The sequence below is a fragment of the Meleagris gallopavo genome, chromosome 8 (genome assembly GCF_905368555.1).
Source record: "Meleagris gallopavo chromosome 8, MGAL_WU_HG_1.1, whole genome shotgun sequence".
Classification (NCBI taxonomy): domain Eukaryota; kingdom Metazoa; phylum Chordata; class Aves; order Galliformes; family Phasianidae; genus Meleagris; species Meleagris gallopavo.
Window position 1 is genome coordinate 34,471,558 of NC_139411.1, and position 21,708 is coordinate 34,493,265.

Sequence of the window (21,708 nt, forward strand, 5' to 3'; positions counted from 1 at the left end):
TAGAAATTTATTCCCCCAGTTCCCACCTAGAGGCCAGGGGCGCAAGCTTCAGGGACATGAGAAATATAAGAATCCTGGCTGACAGTGAAGACCAAGGCAGGGAACTCATTTAGTACCTCAGCCTTCTCCGTGTCTGTCATAGCTAGTTCTCCTCTCTCATTTTCCAAAGGAGGTAAGCTCTCTTCAGCCAGCCTCTTCTGGCCAGCACACCTATAGAAACTCTTCCTGTTGTTTTTATCATCCCTTGCCAAGTTCAGTTTCATCTGTGCCTTGGCTTTCCTAATCCCCTCTCCGCAAGTCCTGACAGCATCCCTGTATTCTCCCCAGGTGATGCGCCCTTGTTTCCACAGCCATACAGTCCCTTTTCCCTCAATCTGACCAGCAGGTCCTTGCTAAGCCATGTCAGTTTCCTGCCTCTCCTGCCTGTTTTCTTATTCTGAGTGGTGGAGAGCTCTCGTGCTTTCAAAGAGGTATCTTTGAAGAGTAGCCAGCTTTCTTCCACTCCTTTTTCTCTAAGGGCAGCTTCCCAGGATATCTCATCCAGCAATTCCTTAAACAGCCTGAAGTTTGCTCTCCCAAAAAGTTCAGGGTTCTCACTTTTTGCCAGGCTTTGAGATCATGAACTCAACCAGAGCATGGTTGGTGCCTCCAATCTTAATGCCTTTAATGATCTCCTCTGTGCTGGTGAGCAGCAGATCAGGTTGGTCTATCCCAGACTTGCACCAGAAAGTTATCATCATTCATGTACTCTAGTAATCTCCTGGATCTTTTGCAGCTTGGTGAGTGCTGGAAAAGCAGCTGTCTGGGTGGTTTGAATCCCCAACAAGGACAAATGCCTGTGAGCAGGGGCCTCCTGCAGTTCAAGGAAGAAGGCCTTGTCAGCAGGCCTGTAGTACACCTCTACCACTAGGTGCCCTCCATTAGTCCTGTCCCCAGTTCTAACCCATATGTTCTCAACCTCCTCCTCAACATTTCTAGAGGGAGCTCCTCACACTCCAACCACCCTTAAACATATAGGGCAACTCCCCCACCCTTCCTACCTAGCCTGTCCCTTCTAAAAAGGTGATACCCCTCTACAGAAATATTCCAGTTACGGGAGTCATCCCACCTCACTCCCATCATAACAACCACACTGTAGTTTTCCAGGCACATCACGGTTTCCAACTCCTCCTGCATGCATAAGAGCTACGCATGCACACTTCAGCTGGGCTTTCTGACATACCACCTTTCTAGACGAGTCCTCTGTTAAACCTCCAGAAGAAATATGAAGTTTCCCACCGTTGCTTCCTAGAGGGACATGAGAAGGTTTCATATGGGAGGTTGGCAACTTTACCTCCTCTGAGAAGTCCCCACAAGATCCTGCAGGGCAGGTCAGAAGTTTTTTCCTAGTGACTACAACCCTAAGCCTTTCTCTGTCCTGTTGCACTTGAGGCTCTTCCCCCTCTAGATCCCCCCTTGGATCTAATTTAAAGCCCCAGACTACTTGCTGCACCCTAGCAAACCTCACTGCATCCCCTTCCTACCTAGTTTCGAATCATAGAATCACCAAGGTTTGAAAAGACCTACAAGATAACCCAGCCCAACCATCCACCTGTCACCAATAGCTCTCACTGAACCACGTCCCTCAACACAACATCCACACATTCCTTGAACACCTCCAGGGTCGGTGACTCCCCACCCCTGTGCAGCCCATTCCAGTGCCTGACCACTCTTTCAGAAAAGTAGTATTTCCTAACGTCCAGCCTGAACCTCCCCAGTGCATCCAGAGGCCATTTCCTCTACGTCTGTCACTGTTACACGAGAGAAGAGGCCGACCCCCAGCTCACCACCACCTCCCTTCAGGTAGCTATAGAGAGCAGTGAGGTCTGCCCTGAGCCTCCTCTTCTCCACACTGAACAATCCCAGCTTCCTCAGCTGCCCCTCATCAGGCCTGTGCTCCAGAGCCCTCACCAGCTTTGCTGCCCTTCTTTGAACCTGCTCCAGGGCCTCAATGTCTTTCTTGCAGAGAGGGGCTCAGTTTAAAGCCCTTGCACTGAGCCCTGCTAGCTCTTGGGCTAGGATCCATTTCCCTCTTAGAGACAAGTGACATCCACCTGCAGCCATTAGAGCAGCTGCTGAGTAAATTGCCCCACGGTTGAAAAACATGAAGTTCCTTTGGTGGCGTCAGCCTCTCAGCCCCTTATTCATCACCTGGGTTTTCCTGCTCTGTGTGCCTCACTGCCCCCACAGTAATGTTAGCTCTTGGAGAGAAAAATAAAGGCCTGTTATAGGGAAGGCATCCAAAAAGCTATGTTTGTGTGGGAGGGCTGTGGGGCATGTAGGGAGCCCTTCTGTTTATTTCTTCTTTTCCCCTTTTCCTTTTCCATTCCTTCAATAGCTGATGCTACTGAAAATCCTTGCTAATTTTGGGAACAGTCTTCTTTGTCATATTCATGGCACAGTCACTGTGGATGCAAAGATGGAGGTGAGATTTTTTTTTTCCTCATGCAGTTTACCTGTGTTAGAGAGTATTTTAGAGGTGTTATGTGCAGTAATAAAAACGTTAAAAAGTTTACCTAAAAGTGAAGTACAGTTTTGCTGTTGCTGTTTAGAAAAGTTTGTGCTGTGCTATATGGTACATAGGTTTCCCTTTTTTTGTGGGGAAACAAAAGAGAGCCTCAAAGTTAGCTGTTTACTCAGTAGATTTAATCATTTTCATTTAACTAGACAATGATGAACTAAATTGCTTTTGTGAGTTAAGCTCTTCTGCCTCATTCAGATGGGGTTGTGCACTTTGCTTCATTCTGTGGCATGAAAACTGTGCAATAGCACTCAGCTGCACAGCACACGTGTGGATTTCAGCGTATTTCTCCAAGTCGAAGCCTCACTACGGAGGTGTTGGTTCAGCGATTCCTTCTCAAGTGGAATTTGAGGCAATGTGAGCACAGCCTGGCTGCTGAGCGGGTCAGAAGGACCTCTTTGGGTGCCAGGCGACAGCAGCGTGTTGTGACATCATGGAAACTTGCGGCACTCTGCTGCTGGGGCCGCGCAGCGCCGGCACTGCTGCACCGCCTGGCGTGGCCAGCAGCGGGCACCGGGAGCAGCTCTGCCGGGCCTGTGAGCTTCAGGGCGTGCAGTGAGAGCAGTGCATCCCCCTGCCTGACTCACCACGTGTAGGTTCCTTTTTCTATTGCATGAGTAAAGCCAGCACTTAGAAACATGTTTTCCCCTTACCCAGCCCTTTTTACTGGTTTCTGTTGCAGAGACTTTGTATGGAACAAAATCGAATCAGTCTCCTTATGATGAAAATTTCTTATGGATGCCTTACTCTGAGGTTTGTAGGAAGCACCCAGGGAATAAAAAAAACTCAAATGAGACCCAGAAAAGCAGTTTTTGATCTGATAAACTGAATGTATGTACGTGCTGCTAGCACCCATTTCTTTGTGAAGCTGTGCAGCCTGCAGACCTCGGAGTAGGGATCTATGCCTCCCTGCTTTGGGCCTCAGCCCTAAGGACCGTGGAGGTACAGTGCCAGGCTAGGAGCTTGCCGCAGGGCCTCACGGGGAGCAGAGGCAGTGGTGTGGGACAGGTGTGCAGGGTGTCATGGGCTGAGGGCATCCACCTGGGGGCCACAGCATGAGGAACTGTGGGAGACCCTTCTCTTGTGCTTGGGTTTCTGAGGAGCAGGGGAAAGATGTAAAGCTGCTTGCCTGCTGGTGGCAATATGCTGCTTTGTAAGGTTTTAAATAAAAAAAAGTTTTTAAATAAGAATTACTTAAGAATGGCACCGAAGTATTGTTAAATGTAAATAACTCCATATATGGGAATTGTTGAGTCATGGCCTGAACCACTGATTGAGCACCTGGGGAAAGGACCGTCAGCCCTGGGAGCACAGGTGAAGGCAATTCAGCTGTGTGACCAGAAGGGGTGGAGCCTGGCTGCGCCTCCCTTAGACCTCATTTAAGGGCTGACTGCCACTGGGGAAGGAGCTCTTTCTGGAGTTCTCTTGTGGAGTTTTCCCCTGAAAACCTGGAATCTTCTCATATAGGTAAGCAATCTTTTTCCCTTTTCTTATAGCACCCTTATATCATGCCAGTCCTTACATCATTACACCTCTGGTGAAACACCTTTTTGCGTCATATCGATCTGTCCAATTGCTATACTCCACAACAGGCTTTTTGAGTTTCCTGCTCTGTGTGTGTGTGGAGTAACAAACTACTGGAAGTAGTTTTAGCATACTTCTAAGTGGCATTAAAAATTACCTAGTAATTGCTAGGTAGTGACTTTTTTTCTGCTGTGGTTGCAGTGCAGTGTAATAATACAGCAGGTCATGTTCAGCCATGCGCCTTCAGATGTGCACTGTGCTCGTGCAGCATTAGCCCCTTTGTGCAGGGAGCTTTGCTCAGAGCTCAGTTCTGAATGGTAGCAACAGAGAGCCTTCCTCTGCTCTGAGTCAGACCCAGGTATTACCTTCATGGCAAATAAGGAACACAAAGGTACAAATGAGGTGAATGGGATGAGGTTCAGAAAGGCCAAGTGCTGGGTCCTGCACTTTGGCCACAACAATCCCATGCAGTGCTACAGACTTGGGGCTGAGCGGCTGGATGACTGTGAAGAGGAAGGGACCTGGGGGCATTGGTTGATGCTCGGCTGAACATGAGCCAGCAGTGTGCCCAGGTGGCCAAGAGGGCCAACGGCATCCTGGCCTGCGTTAGAAATAGTGTGGCCAGCAGGAGCAGGGAGGTCATCATCCCCCTCTACTCAGCACTGGTGAGGCCAGACCTCCAGTACTGTGTTCAGTTTTGGGCCCCTCACTGCAAGAAAGACATTGATGCCCTGGAACTCATGTCCAGAGAAGGGTAGCGAAACTGGTGAGGGGTCTGGAGCACAAGTCATAAGAGGAGTGGCTGAGGGAGCTGTGGGATTGTTTAGTCTGGAGAAGAAGAGGCTCAGGGGAGACCTCACTGCTCTCTACAACTTCTTGAAGGGAGGTTGGGGTCAAGAGAGGTTTGGCCTCTTCTCCCAGGCAACAAACAGGACCTGAGGAAATGGCTGCAAGTTGTACCAGAGGAGGTTTAGGTTAGACATAAGGAAGAACTTTTTCTCTCAGCGGTCAGGCACTGGAATGGCTGCCCAGGGAGGAGGTGGAGTCGCCGTCCCTGGCAGTGCTCAAGAGGCGTCTGGATGAGGAGCTGTGAGATCTGGTTTAGCGCTTGTGGTAGCAGTGGTGATGGGAGGACATTTGGATTAGATGATCTTGTAGGTCCTTTCCAATCTCGTGATTCTATTCTACTGTCCCCAACCTGCCCGGACCCCGCTGTCCCGCTGCAGGAAGGGGCCCTGGCAGCGCTGGCCCCACGCCGCGCCCCTCTGCTCCTTTGTGCCGTGCTCAGCTTCTCAGCAGGCGAGACAGAGCGGGTGCTGCCAGATCTCTCACAGAAGAACCTTTGAGCACCACGACAGAGGCAGGGCATGAAACTGTTAGAGATGGGCAGCAAAGATGGCAAGAGATCAAGAGGTGTGAGGGGAGCAACTGAGATCCCTTGGTTTGTTTGGCTCAGAGGAGGCTGAGGTGGGGCCTTGTGGTTGCCATGCAGCTCCTCCCTCTCAAGGAGAGTGGAGGCTCTGAGCTCTGCTGATGTCAGCAGGACTCAAGGGAGCTGCGATTAGGCACAGACGCTGCTCAGCTGTAGGGCTGGGGTGGGTGCTGCTGTGTGGCACAGGGCTGGCACCTGGTCCTCGTGGGTTCCCTCTGGCCTGGGATGTCGCGTGATTGTATTTTTGTGCATCCAGTAATCGAGAGTCACGCCTAGCTTTAAAAATATTGTTCTATTGTAGATGCACATTTGTTATCTGATCCTTAACCTCTGGCAAATGTGGACTTAAAACTCTGAAACATCCGTTATTCATTATTATGTACTGTTTGTTCTTTTATCGCAGTTGAAAACTAGTACAGGGTAATGAAGCAGAACAAATTTGCTCGTAGTTTGAAGGTATTTGTTATATGAAGGATGTAGCTAGTAGTCAGGTGTGTTTTTGTGCTTCAATCTCCAAGGAATGCTACTAACACCTCTCACTACTATTGCAATTTCCTCATTTCAAAAACTGGCGTGCAGTTTTTTGTTGTGATTTCAGATCTCAGAGATTTGAATATACACCAAAATATCTGTCCTACATACATCTCAATTCAGATTCCAGCCAGGAATTGCTAGGCTTCAGTATTTTCTGTTGTTGCTGTAACACAGCGAAGTACTTCTCCAATGTTTTCTTTGCAGGATCCCATGTTCAGGGCTCCCTGTTACACTTCCTTAATGCATGTGATGAGGTAGCTGGTGCCTATGTTCTCTGAAGCTATTCATTTTACTTTGGCATTAGCAATTTCTTAGTTGTATTAGCTATGTAAGAAGAGATCCAAACTATTGTATGATTGTAAAAGAATAATGTCACATGTTGATACTTTTTTTTTTTTTTACATTACTTGAAATAAGTGTTCAGTAGATGTGTTGCTTTGAAACAGAATTGCATGTGTTTGCTTTACAACATTAAATAGTTACAATTGTTTTCTAATTATGGTAATTTCAGAGAGTTATCCAAATAGATAAGATCTGTAGTTGGAAGCCAAAACTGATTTGGAGTAATAAAGCACATAGAGCGTTGGGACTTTGTATTGTTTAGGGACCACAAATGAGCTCTGTTGTAGAGCCCAGCTTCACAAGTTGAGTTTGGTTAATATCTGTCTCCAGGATGATAATGAAAATCAACCAACAACCAAGCTTCATGAAGACACTTGATTACTGTTTGGCTGTTGGACTGCATGGCAGTGGGCTGCTGGCAGGTGCTCCTTAATGCATTTTGCTCAATGCTCTCATGCATTCTGATGTCCTGCCTTCTGATGCATATGAGAACGTGTGGTTTTCTGCAGGATGCTGTACTTCTTATAACGATCGTAAATTGGACGCCTAACTTTGCGAGGTAATTGGCCCAGCAGAAGTGTCCATCTTTGCACAGAGCACACGGGCTGAAACGAGCCCCATGACCGTGCCTTGCCGCTGGGATGCAGCTTGCTGCCTGCCTGTGGCTTGGGTCGGTGCTGCCCTGCCCGTAAGGAGGAAGGGTGCCATTGGAGCACGCTCCATTTGCTGCATGGGCACAGCCCCTGCTCTGGGTTGGCACTGTGTCTCCTGCCCGCCACCTCCCCAGAGTGCTGTCCCTTTGGCTGTGGGCAGGTTTGCTTGCAGTGTCGGTTCCTGCAGCTCTGGTGTTGCTGGTTGGGTCTGGCTAGAAAGTGAGACAATGTTTAGGTTTCTGGAAATCAAATCTTCTAGTGTTGGTAGCTGTCCCAAGAAGGAGCGTCTTCACAGGCACTTCGTAACAGTGTGTGCTGTTCAGCACAGGGTTTGGTGCTGGACAAAGTGCTGGAGCCTTCTCTTCTAATTATTGATAAACCTGTAAAAGCAGATACTATTAATGTAAGCTTTCATGGTTCTATCAAATGCATAAAGGAAAAGTACATGCACGTATCAAGATGGGCAAGACTTCATTGGCTCTCGTATTCTTAGCTGTTTTGTCTGTTGTCTGCTTTTTTTTTTTTCCAGTTAACTTTTTTGCTGTGTCCCACTCTAGTTGGACCTCAATCCTTATGGCAGGCTATTTTTAAAGCAAGATTACTGCATGTCCTAGTTAGGTCATTAATTCCAGTCCGTGTCCAAGAGAATCACGGAATCATTAAGGTTGGAAAAGGCCTCTAAGATTCCCAAGTCCCACCCCAGCCCATCCACACCATGCCCAGTGACCCTGTCCTTCAGATCCACATCTTCCTGCTGTCCTTCAGTTCAACAGCACACTTCCTGCTGTTATCCTCTTCAAAACTGTGATTGTTTTGAAGCTAGTATCCATTACTTCTGAAGATAATAAAATGTTAAATGTAAGTTGTAGAGACTCGGTGCCAACACAGAGGTGTTTTAGACATGGCTTTTGCAATGCTGAGAAAATGCTTAAAGACAAAATAAGTGTGTAAAGCAGCAGTAAATGTATGAATACTGCATATTTGACTTGATATGCAGTGAAGAAACGTACTTTGTGCTTCTTTTAGTCTGATTGTATCATGGTGCTGGCTATTTAATCCTTAGGATATTGTCATTACACAAGATTAACATTTAAAATAGCACGATGGATGTTTGTGTCTCCTGGGTTAGATAAGCGTGTATGCAATACAGTACACATATAATGTTTAAATAATTTTGGAGATGTTCCATAAGTCAAAATATCAAATGAGATATTTAGCATTATGTTCTGAGGTAGTTTGAGATGCTTGAGATGCTTTAGCATAAGTGAGAAAAATAAAATCAGTTCAGGTGTTGGAATTCTTCCAAATCCCAGGCAAAGATACACTCTGACCCTGCTAATGCTGCTAAGTTCTTCTCAAGGTGAGCTGGAAGAGGTTATGCATTTGCTTTAAGTGCTTGGTAACAAATTCACAGTTGAAGAACAAAATTACTGTCTTAAAGTATTTGAGATTACTAGTATGTATTACGAAACTTCACTAACAAGTGATGCTCCTCTTATTGCTGTTCATTCAGTTACTTCTCTGGCTGATGGTTCTAATTTCAGAAATGCAGTGTCTTCGTTTACATCATTTATTACGTACATCCTGTATGTTAGTAGCTCTGGATACAACTTTTTACTTATTTGTTTTTTTGTTTGTTTCAGGTTGTTCATGCACACAAGCCCCACTTCATGGCTTTACACTGTCAAGAGTTTGGAGGAAAAAACTATGAAGCTTCCATGTCTCATGTGGACAAGTTTGTTAAGTAAGTAACTAGAAAGTACTGCTAGGGTGGTGTTCTAGGCAGAAAGTGAAAAGGCTGCTTTCAGTCTGCAGGTAATAGACTTCAAGAAAGTTGAGACCGTGGGGCCTTTGGCATTAATCGCTCAATTATATCTAATGTTCAGATGTTCAAAGTCATAAGTCCTTCACAACTGTATCCAGTAGACACTAAAAAGCATTGAGTTATGTTGAAAGTGATGCTGATGTTGTCAGCTCCAAAGGTTGTAGGTAGATGGCTCTGCCACAGGAAACCTTCCTCCCCGAAACCTGTTCCAAAATGAGGTAAAAGCCAATGGTTCCTCTAGGAACCCTGTAGGCAGGGACACCTCCCACAGCCCAGGTTGCTCACAGCCCCATCCAGCCTGGCCTGGAGTGCTTCCAGGGAGGAGGCATCCGCAGCCTCATGGGCAACCTGTTCCAGCGTCTCACCACCCTCACGGTGAAGAATTCCTTCTAACATCTGGTCTAAATCTACCCTCTTCCAGTCTAAAGCCTCTTCCCCTTGTCCTGTCACTACCTGCCCTTACAAGAAGTCCCTCCCCAGCTTTCCTGCAGGCCCCTTCGGGTACTGGAAGGCCGCTGGCAGGTCTCCCTGCTGCCCTCTCTTGTCCATTCTGCAGAGCCCCAGCTCTCTCAGCCCGGCCTTGCAGGTGGGTGCTCCAGCCGTCTGATCATCTTCGTGGCTCTCCTCTGGTTAATGATGACGTTTCAGTGCAGAGAATGATGCTGAATTAACGTGGAATGTTTGCATATCCCCTCATTTTCAATCTCTTCTTTGTCTTTTAGAGAATTATTATCAAGTGATGCGATGAAAGACTACAACAGGGCTCGAGTTTACCTGGATGAGAACTATAAATCACAGGAACATTTTACGGTAAATTTCTTTATTAAATAATTTAAGTTCAACAGATTAATTTCTGTTGAAGTGCTCAGCTTCTTTTGGTTGGTGTGTGTATGTGAGCTGTTTCTAACGTGATGAGGGTTGCATCTTGACAAAGTTGTTCTATGCTAAGATATTAATTTGTAAAATACACAAATGCTGGTTTCACAGAAGTGCATCCACTGAAAAGTCAAATACTAGAATTCACAAAGCCTTTCGTTTAAAGTGATTCTTTTTTTCTCTAACAGTCTTGTTGAATGAGAATTACCTTCTCTTTGAGAAGCTGTTTGACCATCTGACAGCCTGGAGTGGTGCCAGGTCTGACCAGCTGGGAGTGGGGCTGCCAGCAATCAAAATTTCTGTTAGGAATCCTCAGTGCTTATTGGCAGACTGTGTTGGGTGGGGGTTTGCGAGAATTGTAGCATGAATTTCCACTGGTACATGAACGATGTTCACATCACTTCTTTTATAAAGAGCAGACAATCGTAAGGTCATTGCCAGGACTGTCCAGCATGTGGGTAGACCTACTGTTCCGTTTAGGTAATTACTGCTAGATTGTACAAGAATGAAGTCCTTTAGAGGCTTAATAGTCCTTTAGTCCTTTATCTTCCTTCCGTCCAGGACAGCAGCTTCCTTTTCCCCAGAACATTTTCAGCTAATGTTTGCAGAGGCTCAGCTTCCACATCTGGAGTCAGAGCAAGTGACAAAAGGGTAGGGGACAAAAGCAGCAGCATGGCCACAGAGCTCAGTCGAGCCAATGGTCCCCCACATGCACACAAATCCAAGCACAGCAGCATGTGGCTTAGGTGAATAGGGGCCTGGGAAATTTTGTATTTACCCATTTTTGGGTGACTGTGGCTGAGAGCCCGGGGAAGCTGAAACTGGAGGAGGAATGTTGAGATTTTTTCCTTTTCTTTATCGGAGAGGAGGAAAAACCAGCATTGCTGGCTTTACTGAATCTTAGAGGGACAGATGTTGTGTCAGGAGCATTAAGACGTTGTACAGGAAGCCCTGGTGGGTGCAGAGCAGTAGGACAGAATTGTGCTGTGGTTGCTCAGGGCTCAGAGCTGCGGCCGGCAAAGCCCTGTGAAACCGCAATTACACCTAGCAGGGGTTGGGCCCCGTGGCCTTCTGGGGTTCCTTCCAACCTCAGCTGTCCTGGGGTTGTGAGGAAGGGGATGCTCATCAATGTCCTGAAGTAGGGAAGCACTGTACAGAAGATTACTGCGCCCTGTAATGAAGCATCTGTAGCTTTTTCTTAAAAGATGGTCATGGTTCTTCATGGTATTGAAGTTACTGTACATCACTGGAGGTATGCTTATTTTTGATGTCTCTGTGGTGGATAAAAAGTTTCTTAAAGTGTTTGACAGCAATCCTGGACAGCGCATGTGCTGCTGGTGTCTATGAAGAGCTCTGTATTTTACAAAGCTTTGAAGTTAAGAAATAATACTGTTTTCTCACATACTGGCAGCTTTTTCCAGGCACTGTGCTTCTTTGTAGGATTTCCCATCCACTTTTGTAACTCCCCCTTTCTTGTCACAAGCATTACCTTGCATATCTTTTTCCTCTCGTGCTCTATTGACTGCAGCTAGCCCTTACTGGAAAAAAACTTTGTCAAAAATTCAGTCAATAAGGGAGGAAAAAATAAAGACTGTACCAATATTATTTATAATGAAAATAGACTAACTAAGCAAATTTGTCATTTGATGAAATCTCTATCTGTTCAACAGATTTAGTTATCAGTTCAAGATACAAAACAGAACTTGTAAAACAATCACGCTGTTTGTTGCTAATGCTACACCTGTCCGTACAGCAGTGCTGAAGGAAATGGTTCTGTCAGTCTCAAATGGAGAACGTGACGGGGAAGAGTACTTCTCATAGGAGCCCTCAGATCTTTTCAGATTGAGGATCATCTCTGTTATTAACACGGTAGTAAATGTAGAATCACAGCTGATAATCTACAAATAACCCAAGTATTGGGGAGTAATGAACAATTGCATGTTGGTATGTTGTCTGCAGCGGGGAGTGGGACTCCCTGCCTGGAAGGGAGCAGCTCTGGGAGGCAGCTGGGCAAGCTCTTGTGTGCTGCAGCTCAAGAAGGAAAGCAGTTCTTGCAAGTGTAACTAGTAGGGGTGGAGTATAATTTATTTGGTGATTTTTGCCTATTTACAGGCATAGTGAAGCAGTATGGGTGTTTTGAATTCTAGTGCTTAAGCAGAAATTCTTGAAAGCATATTGAAAAGATAAAGGTGATCCCCTAGAAAGATATTTCTGGCTTCTTTTTTTTCTAAATCATTCTTTGTAATCTTTAAAAAACCTTTTAGAATTGAATCAGTTCAGTGTGGAAGAAGGAAGAAAAGAAGGGATGAGAGATGACTTGTTTGTATTGTATAATAATACTTTATGATAGAGCAGTATTTAATACTTTCCTTACTGGTTTTCCAGTAGCGATGGCTTGGAGTCCAAGCCGGGAAACCTATAAAAGAAGGGACGGGGATGCACCTTCGTGCTGACCATCAAAACCTTTAGACTTCAAATAGTCGCCTTGCTGGCACTTTATGTTCACAATCTCATACGTAGATCAGAACATACGATCTGTCATAAATCAGAAGTTCATAGAAATGATTTTCACACACTGAACCGCAGTGTGAACAGCCTGTGCGGTATTTGTGGGACGTATGGTCTGGATGACTCTGTGAATGGGGATTTCACCATTGTGTTGTGTCCATTTAGGGTAAAGTTTCACTCTTATCTCCAGTGTGACTTGGCTCACTGTGTTTTGCATCTCCCTGCTTCCTCATTAGTTCTGTTTGATTGCAAAGGTCCTTAACTTCTGTGGGCTTTTTTCCATCCCTTCTACGGCATGGAATTGGCAGCATATGCTAGCTTTATAATTATATTATTACCTCTCTCTCTGAAATATAAACACTCATTGCATACACTGTTGTATGATGCTGTTTTCTTTAGAAGGGGAGAAGCCCAAGTTGCTGCAGTTTGGCTAACCTTTACCCCATGGCTCTAATATCCCCTTTTTCTAGTAGTTTTGGCAGTGTTTCTTCTGTGAGGCTTTCCTTGGCTTGGCTCCTGCAAAGCTCCATCTGGTTTTGCTGCTCACAGTTACATAGCTTGGCTGCACTGGGACTGACGGTGAGAACATGTTTTTCCATGGTCTGCCCCTTTGACAACCAGCCTCTGTTGCAGCTGAGGGGAAGCAGGGTATGTGTTTTACAGGAGTTCTGTGAAGTAAGAAATAAACTGTGATACCCAAGTGTCTCTTGCAGAGTGATTTGATTTTAGAGACTAATAACTTATTGTGTAGTAGAGATACAAACAGTTCATTCCAGATGCAGAAAGAAGCTGGTGGCAGGCATTTGTCATCTGTGGTCCTGTACGCTGAGTCCAGGGTAAAACAGGCTGTGGGGGCGGGGGGCTGTCATGACTGGGAGAGCATGGCTGTTTGGTTGGGTTGGATTTCCCATGGTGATGGATTGAAGCTGCTGGGAATTTCTTCTTCTCAAAAGTTGCTTAGTGCACACCAAAACAAAAAGCACCCAGGGACATGCGGGGATAAGGGGGGCCGGCAGGGGGCTGGCGGCAGCTGCCCCACACCTGAGCTTTGGGGCCATGCTGAGCAAACCTGGCCGTAGGGAGCGGGCAGCACGTGTTGCAAACCAGTCTGTCACACCGTGCTTCAGCAGTGTGTGGTTTTATAAAATTGTAATGTGACCTGAAGATTGATCTCCTGGCAGAGAGCTGCTGCATTAGAGCTAATGCGTCTCGGCTCTGGGAACATGACAGAGGCAGAGCTAAGAGCTCCCAACAGTTATGAATGAGATATGGGTGACAGCTTCTGCGTGGGTAAGGATCGTTTCCCAGAAGCTCCCAATTAACCATGTAGGCAGCTCTGGTGGCATTCCTGCTGTGACTGAAGTCTGAATGCAAACCAGCATGGACAAAACTACCTTGTATACCAGCCAGAGACGTTTGGGTACCCAAACAACTTGGCAGTGCAATTTACAGCTTCTTGTAAACCTTTTGCTTCAAGCCCTGGTACTTCTTAGTCTTATTAAAAAAATGGATGCTTTCTCTTGGCCTATGTAAGTTTGTACATGCCTGCTTACACATAATGCCTAGAATATGGCTATGAATATTTTTGTGGCTGTTCTTACTTGACTCCCTGTACTAACCGCTTTTTCTAATATAGAATAACTCCTAGCTTCAGCTAAAATGAAGCATTGGGTGTCCTCAGGTAGCATCTAAAGAGGGAGCTCTGCTGAAATCCTCCACCATAATAATAACCTGATCTAGTGCAAATCAGCTCTACTGGCAAGCAGTGGTTCCGAAAATTAAGGCAGACAACATCTTATTAAAATGCATAATTTTATCTTAAAATTATATCACCTCATTACTAAGGGAATAGTGTCACCTCATTACTAAGAGAATAGTAAAGTTAATTTTTGTTAGATTAATGATACTTGAGTAATATTTTTGGTTGAGCTGAGTTCGAATAATTGGCCATTAATTGAAAAAGGAAATTGAATTGAATTTATCTGGTACATAAATCCTGTCATGGTTATTAATGGGTCTTAGAAAATATCGGCCTGTTCCCAGAAATGAATAGGGTACGCTGATTCTTCTGAGCTTATTAGCTGTGGCAGTTTAGAGTTTTGTTAAATAAAAAAAGATGATTTAGGAAGAGAGACATAATTGAATCGAATACAGGGGGAATTCACATGCCTCATTAGTTCTCAGACCGTTTTTCCATTAACAATTTTTGAGGAACTTTGCGTTTGCAAAAATGCAGCTTTTCTCCAGGAGGTGGTGCTGACGGCCTGCTCTGCTTTGTTAACCCGCGTCTTGCTGCTGACGGAGCTGCGGCAGGCTGAGCTTACGAGGCGGCATTGGAAGTACAGCGCTCTGCCTTGAGAGCACGCTGCGAGCACACACTGAGCACACCGTGCTCTGCAGTGTCTGGATGCAGCTTTCAGGGCTGTGGGGAGAGCAGGGAGTCCTGGCACTGCCGTGATGTTCTGTGGCACTTCTGCCAAACTGAAGGTTTTGGAGCGTGCTTTCAGCCAGTGTTTACCTTTGACTGCAGTCGGAGTTTGAGTATTCCTGTTACTTACGTGAGCCTCTTCTCATCTCCTTTCTTTTCTCCGTTCCTCTGAGTTTTACTTGATTTTTGAGTTTGTCTTTCATAGCGATATTTCTGAAAAAATATGCCAGGCTAAAGAAGTGGGAGTTCATTTCTAGTCTTAACCAATAGCACCGTGATCTCCTCGGCCCTGAACGCACATCTCGGTGCTGTGCAGTCGCAGCCTCGTGGTTCGTGGCACTCAGCTGTGCTCCTCACTCATCTCAGTGCCGTAAGGGGAGCCAGGATGCTCCTTTCAGGGCACAGGCTTGCCACCTGGTTCTTTGGAAGGCCTGGGCTTATTTGCTTTTACAAAGTTTGACTGTTTCAGCAGGGTACCGCTTGTCTGACAGCGCTTCCACAGTGCAGCATGGGTGAGGGCAGCGGCACGACATCAGGCGTAGTTGCTGTGCGTGGAGGGAGAGGCGCAGGAGTGGGGCTGTGAGGGGAGGTGATGCTGCGGGAGGAGCCGGGCGGGCGGCTGTGCAGCCGCTTAAGCTGTGCGCACGGAGCTGCCTTGTGTGAGCCGTGTGCGGTAGAAGTGAGATGGAAAACGAAGCCGTAGGCAGGCGGGGCGCGGAGTGCTGCAGTGCTCGGCGCGGCCGCGCGGGGGCGCTGCGGGAGCGCGCAGCTCCCGCTCTTCCAACTGTGCCGCGGGGCGCTGCGGCCTCCCGGGTTTGTGAGGGCTGGTGGTTCAATGCGGCGCTGGGAGGTTTCTAAACCCGCATCACAAACTTTGGCCGTTTCTTTAGCCTTTCTGTCTTAATTGGGGGAAAAAAAAAAAGACTTTGTGAATTGGTGCACACAGGAGTTAATCCTGCCGGAGCTGTGCGCCGTGCCGTGGGGTGGCACCTCGTGCACTGCGCCACAGCCGGCGGCACGGCACCCAGCCTCCCGGGGGCGGCGGGGCCCGCAGGCTTCCCTTCTTGCTTGGTGCTTTTCCTGTGCTTTTAAAATTGCTTCATTTTCTTGCAGCCAAGCTGTAAGATATCTACGGAGTTCTTGTGAGGAATGTCACAGTTCCTTTTTTTTCTTGTTTTCTGATGCTTCTGTGCACTCTAAAGGGGTGGAATAATGGCAAACAAAGGTGAAACTTCATAGATCGGAAGCTGAATGATGCCATCTTGGGTCAGTGTCTGCTGTTTGCACACGTGCTGGTGCTGAGAAAACGGGTTACGTGGCAGCGTTTTATATGCAGAACCGTTAGTGCTGTTATTTAGCTGCGATTGCGTAGCTTACACGGAATTCCATTTTCTGTGTCCTGAAGATTTTATGCTCGGTATTGGTACGGCAGTTGTGCGACAGCCTTGTATGTGTTTTAAAGAATGTGGGACTGAATTGTCTGCAAATGACACGCTTAGTGTAGAAATCTATACATCTAAAAAAATGCTGCAATATCTGAGCACGAGGGGAAATTGATTATCTTTAAGGAATTAATAAAATAATAATTGAAAAACTATGGACTGCAGTTGAGAAGAGGATAAAGAAACTGATTTTTAAGAACGATGTCTGCCACGCAGGCAGGACGTGCTGCAGGTCCTTGGCTCGTGCCTCCCCAGTGCTGTGCTGCCAGGCTGCGCTCGCTGCTGCTGCTGATTCCGCCCAGTTCTGCGGAGGGCTGCAGGCATGGAGCACTGTGAGCACGGTGCCCGGCCCTGCGCCCGGCTCCGCGGGGCTCAGTGGAAGCTGAAGCTCCTCACGAGTGCCTGCGTGCTGCAACCCACTGGGTCTGGGCCCTGCCGGGATGGAGGGACCTCCATCACCCAGCAGTGCTCTGCCGTGGCTTGCTCCTGCCAGTCTTGTGTGGGCGTGCAGGCTGTGGCGGGTGGGATGGGAATTCCTCTCCTGCATCTCAACAGTGCTGGTCCTCACTGTCCTGCAGGGAAGCAGGAGCGTTGGGGGCTGTGCGGGAGGAATAGTGCGGGTGATGTGGGATCTAAAAAGCCGTGGTCAGACTTTCTGTGGCCCCTTACTGCCCTCGTGCTCTGCAGGAGCCCTGCGATGCACTCTGCTCCTGCGGTCCCCTGCGGCTCTTCTGGGTCTGCAGGGAGCCGGCAGAGCGGCTCTGCTGGGGGAGTGCTGTGCTGGTTTGTCTCTGCCTTGCTACAGGTTTACCTGTTGTGTTTTCTCGGAGTCATTTGTGTGAGCAGTTACGGAAGGGGCTGTTGATTGGCATAGGGCATACACGAAAAATAGTTCATCTCTGCACCGGCATTCCTTTCAATTCTTTTCAATTCATTTCAATTGCTGCCTGTGCTGTTGGCAGCTCGGAGCCGCTCCTGAGGCGCAGCGTGGTGTTGCTGCCCGCTGTTTGCAGTTCTGTTTGTGTCTGTTTCTTTCCTTTTGTTGTACTACATACTGTGCGGGATTTATTCTCTTCAATCTAGCGTCTCCACGAGCGAATACAGCCGTCTGACACACCGTTTTGTTGAATGCGAACGGCGAGGACTTGTGAGGAAAGCGGGCTGTGGGGATGTCCTCGTAGTGCTGGGCGCTTTGCTTCTGCGGACGCGGCGGGCGTCGCTCCGCGCCTCGCGGCTGTGCCGGGCAGCTCCGCTCCAGCCGAGGCCGCCGCGGGCGGGCGGAGTCGCTGCCGGCGGGGAGCCGAGCCGAGCCCCGGGGCCGGTGGCGGCCGAGAGCTCCGTGGGGGCGGGCGGAGACCCGGCCGTACCCGCCGTCATCCGACCGTCCGTGGGCGCCGGGGCTGCGGGCGGGGCCGGGCAGAGCCGCGGCGAAGTGCCGCGCTTCGGGCGGCGGCGAGAGCGCAGGACCTGCCTTCCTGTGAGCTGGCCGAGTCCTGCGGAACGTTCCTTCGGGGACGCGGTCGTTAGGTTTGTCGCCGTTGCCGGATGAACGGAGCGTTAACGGGCTCGGCACGAGGGCGCGTTGCCGTGTGCGCGGCAGGCACCGCTCCGGTACGGCGCTGCCGAGGAGGGCGAGCGGCGTCTGTGCGGGGCGGGTGCTGGGCTGGGAACGGCCCCGAGCGGCAGGGAAGGAAGCGAGGTCGGAAAACGCGAAAATAATGACGCGAGGAGTTATAAAACGCTGTTTAAGGAACTCGCTAATGCGTTTGCTTGAGCCGTTGGATTAATTCTTAAATAAGATCAGCGTGACTCTCGAGAAAAATACTATGAATGCTATCTACTGATATAAACTAATGGGTTTGTTAATGTTTGGAATAGCCTTATAATACCGTATTCATCGCTGAAAAGAAAGCGATCTGTGTGCCTGCCCACTCCCTTCCTGCGGCAGTTCGGTTTCAATGCAAAGCTTCTCAGTTTCACACTTCAGAAACGCGCCTTAAGTTTTGCGATTAAAAACAAGCGGGTAGAAGAGAAAACTCCTTATTGCATTTTACTGCCATCGTCTTAAATTATTGCTGCCGATGTGAAAAGGTAGAAAGCAGCCCATCTTCCAGGGGAAAATACGAGATGATAGAATGCACGGCTCTCGGAGCTGAGCTGGGCTGAACCCGCAGGCGCTGCAGGAGGCAGTTGGTGCAGGTAGGAGTGATGCTCCAGTGGCAGCGGGCAGCTCACGGCCACCCGGCGCCCGCGGGCTGCGGCATTGATGGTGGCAAACACACAGCGGTGCCGTACGGCTCTGCGAGGGGAAATTCGCTTCCCGTGTGCTGGTGCTATTATTGAAATGCCTCAGACGCACACTTACTACTCTGTTAAACTTAACAGTGTTTGCAATATACAAACCCAAACTAGAACCCTTTGACACTGAGGAAGTGTTTCCACTTAGTTTTAGAGGGCTTTCCAAGTGTCTATTGATCAGTGTTCTCTAACAGCACAGAAATAATGTGTCTAATTTAACTGGCCGCATGGAGGAGTATAGAAAAAACATCAGTTATTCCTTGAAAGGCTTGGAACATCAATAGAGGACATAACACTAATGACTTTTCTATACACAAGCTTCAAAAATGGCTAAATGAGGAAGAAATTACAAATTTATTTTCCTATAATTTCAGCAGTTGTCTTGTTTTACTGCACCAGTGAAGCGTTAAGCAATGAAATGTCACACTCGGAGTATTTTCCGGTTAATTTGTCCAACATGCAAATCATAAAACAAAAGAGAAAAAGATGGAAACGTGGATTCTGTTCATTTTGACAAATGCGGTTGGCTTTTCCTCATGAAGTTTGGCTGAGATCTGCTGCTGCTTCTGGCCAGACAGTTTCAGATCCTGCTGTCCTGAGCGGCTCCCTGCATCAGGAGCGTCTCTGTTGTTTCAGTTCTCCTTACCTGAACGTAGAGCAGTAATTTGGTCCCGAGTTATTGACTATAAACGAATGGTAAATTTTTCAAACTGACAAATACCAGATTTCCAAAGGTGAGTGGTGGCGGTTTGAGCTGGGAAGAGACCTGTTGCTACCAGTTCCTTTCTTGTTCATGCAGTACTGAATTAAAAAGCAGTTTGGAGTTGGCTTCATATTATTCTTTCTACTCCCCACCCCATCCAGTTAAAGGAAGATTTCTTAGAGAAAAAAAACTACGTATTCTGTTTTGTGAATGAACCAGCATAGCCCTGAACGTTGGTTCTGGAGCTGATGGCCATTACTCCCAAGTTGTCCACAGATCCTTCATGAACCAGAGACTCCTATGCAGGATTCTCTCCCTGTTGATGACAGTAGGTTTGCACGTGGCACTCAGAAATGCTTGTGGAGCAGGTGGTCTTTTTTTGTGATTGTTCTTCCAGCTTGACTCTTCTTGGTTGTGCGTTTTTCACATTTCAGGATGTTTTTAACATTGTTGTGGCAGTATGTGAGTACAAATACCCCTGCAAAAAGCCAGGTGTGTGCTTTGTCTGCTGACATCTCCACAGAGCGGGCTGGAAGAGCACTGCTGTACATGCAGAGAGATGGGGAAGTGGGGCTGTCAAGGAACAGCCAGGAGATTGGGTCGAATTCCTGTTAAAGCTTCGTAGGTGGAGATTTGACCACTTAGACTGGGGCAGTTAGGGGATCTAGAGCACAAAGATGTAATATGGGGATGGGTAATGAATGAGAATGTCAGAAACAAATGACTAACAGGGAAAATACACTAAATACAAATGGGACAAGATAAAGTAAATGTGAATGTCAATGTATAAAAGTTTGGCAGGAGGGTGAGAGGGGGTAGGAATTAATGTCTATCTTAGCTAATTATGATAATGGCTTACTAATCTTGGGCACAACAGCCCACAAGCCTGGAATATCTCACATTACTAAACATGCCTCCAAAACAGATGGAGCACCTCTCTATTGGTTCATTCAGCTGAGAAAGTAACTGCAGTTATAAATCCTACATTCAAACATCACTCTTACTTCCAGACTTCTTTTATGTAGATTTTTCTTTCAAATAACAGATAATCTAATGATAGATCCCTTTAAAGTTGCCTGTCTCCTTGATGCTGATTGCCAGGTAAGAATGCAAAAACCAGTCTCTAGCAAGCAGTGAGTAAGTAAAGTGAAGGAAGCGAACGTGCCAGCTTTAGATCCTGCTCTGGGTGATGTGTCTGTCCTGTAGAAGTGAAGAAATATCTCGGTTGCGTCCGAACCTTTTATATCTCTAGCACGCAGTGCCTGGTGTTTTCACTTTTTGTATTTAATGTTGGCACTGAATGGTATCAGTACCCTCAAATCCCCCACTGAGATGCACACGCACGAATACGAGTGCTATCAGATTGTATTAATGTCTTCTTTTGACGTGCCACTTCTCAACGAAGGCTGCAGTCTAATCCCATAGTTAATATGGCACGTGCAAACAGATAAAACATTGATAGTTTGTGTTTGGGGGGAGGATTTGAGGTGTGATGAAAACAAGGCACTGATTAACTTCTACAAGGTATTATGATATTCTGGGTACCTAATGGGTATTTCTTGCATTATAATTATACTTTCAGAATTGAAAAACAGCATTTTCTCCAAGTACAGAACTGAAATGTTAACATCATACGTAAATAAAAGCCAAGACTGGAGGGGAAGGGAGATAACTGCAGTTAGCATTGCTTTACCAGTAAGTGCATTTACAGTATACGAGCTTCTCTGCAGTTGCTTCCCATAGCAGCAGTGGAAAGCCTTTGCATTGCACTCTCATTTGAACTACTGAATTAGATGTGGATCTGCTGCACTTAGTTTAGGCCTGTGCCCAAGGTGTGCATTTGTCCTAGACTCACTGCTGGGCAGAGGAGCAAGGATCACTTCATGGTGGTACCTCTGCTCATCTTCTGGCAGGTGAGAGGATGCTGTGTGTATGTCTGATATCTGAGGTGTATTGGCAGGAGGAAATAAAAATGTAGGTAGTTTTGGCAAGTGTGGTCTGTCCAGGGTTGGTTCTGATGCTGAGGAAAGAGATGTAACTGGGATTTCTTCCCTCTGTGATTGCAGTTACAAGCCAAGTCCTCATGTCACGCTCATTCAGTCAGCTACCTTTAGCAGAGCTGATGGTGGTAGAGCAGCATTCTCCATGTGTGGGGGGCTGAGCACCATGCTTGCTGTGGAACCCCGGTGGTCCTTCTGTTCTCACACCTCTGATATTTTCTAGTTTGTTTCCTGCAAAATGTTTTGATTACTTACACATGTGCAAAGAAATTCATTCTTCCTTCATGGCAGCAAAAACTCGAGAATAGGTTTGAAGATGCTGTCATCCAGACTTGCGTCTCACGTGAACTCCAGGTTATCGTGAAGTCCAGGTTTCATCAGGGCTTGAGTAAATACCTTTCTCTTTCTGCAGTTGTATGCACTCTAATTATATTATGCTTACAGCCTTAGTTCCCAAGCAATTACAATATATGAAATGAAGAGTTTGGACTGTCACAATAAACTACACTTCAGAGAAAAGTGGCTACGTGAAAAGAGATACGTGGAAGTTTGCAAAGTGAGATGTACCCAGTATACAGCTATC

The 21,708-nt window shown here is 47.1% G+C and overlaps 1 protein-coding gene across 4 annotated transcripts in view; it reads left to right on the forward strand.

Moving 5' to 3' along the window:
* Positions 1–21,708, forward strand: part of INPP5A (inositol polyphosphate-5-phosphatase A) — a 252,334-nt gene that overhangs the window by 94,986 nt on the left and 135,640 nt on the right. For all 4 annotated transcript variants that reach the window (XM_085229728.1, XM_085229729.1, XM_085229726.1 and 1 more), the window contains exons 3-4: positions 8,689–8,789; positions 9,593–9,680. In XM_085229728.1, coding sequence (XP_085085854.1) covers positions 8,689–8,789; positions 9,593–9,680 — 189 coding nt within the window. The remainder of the gene's footprint in view (positions 1–8,688; positions 8,790–9,592; positions 9,681–21,708) is intronic.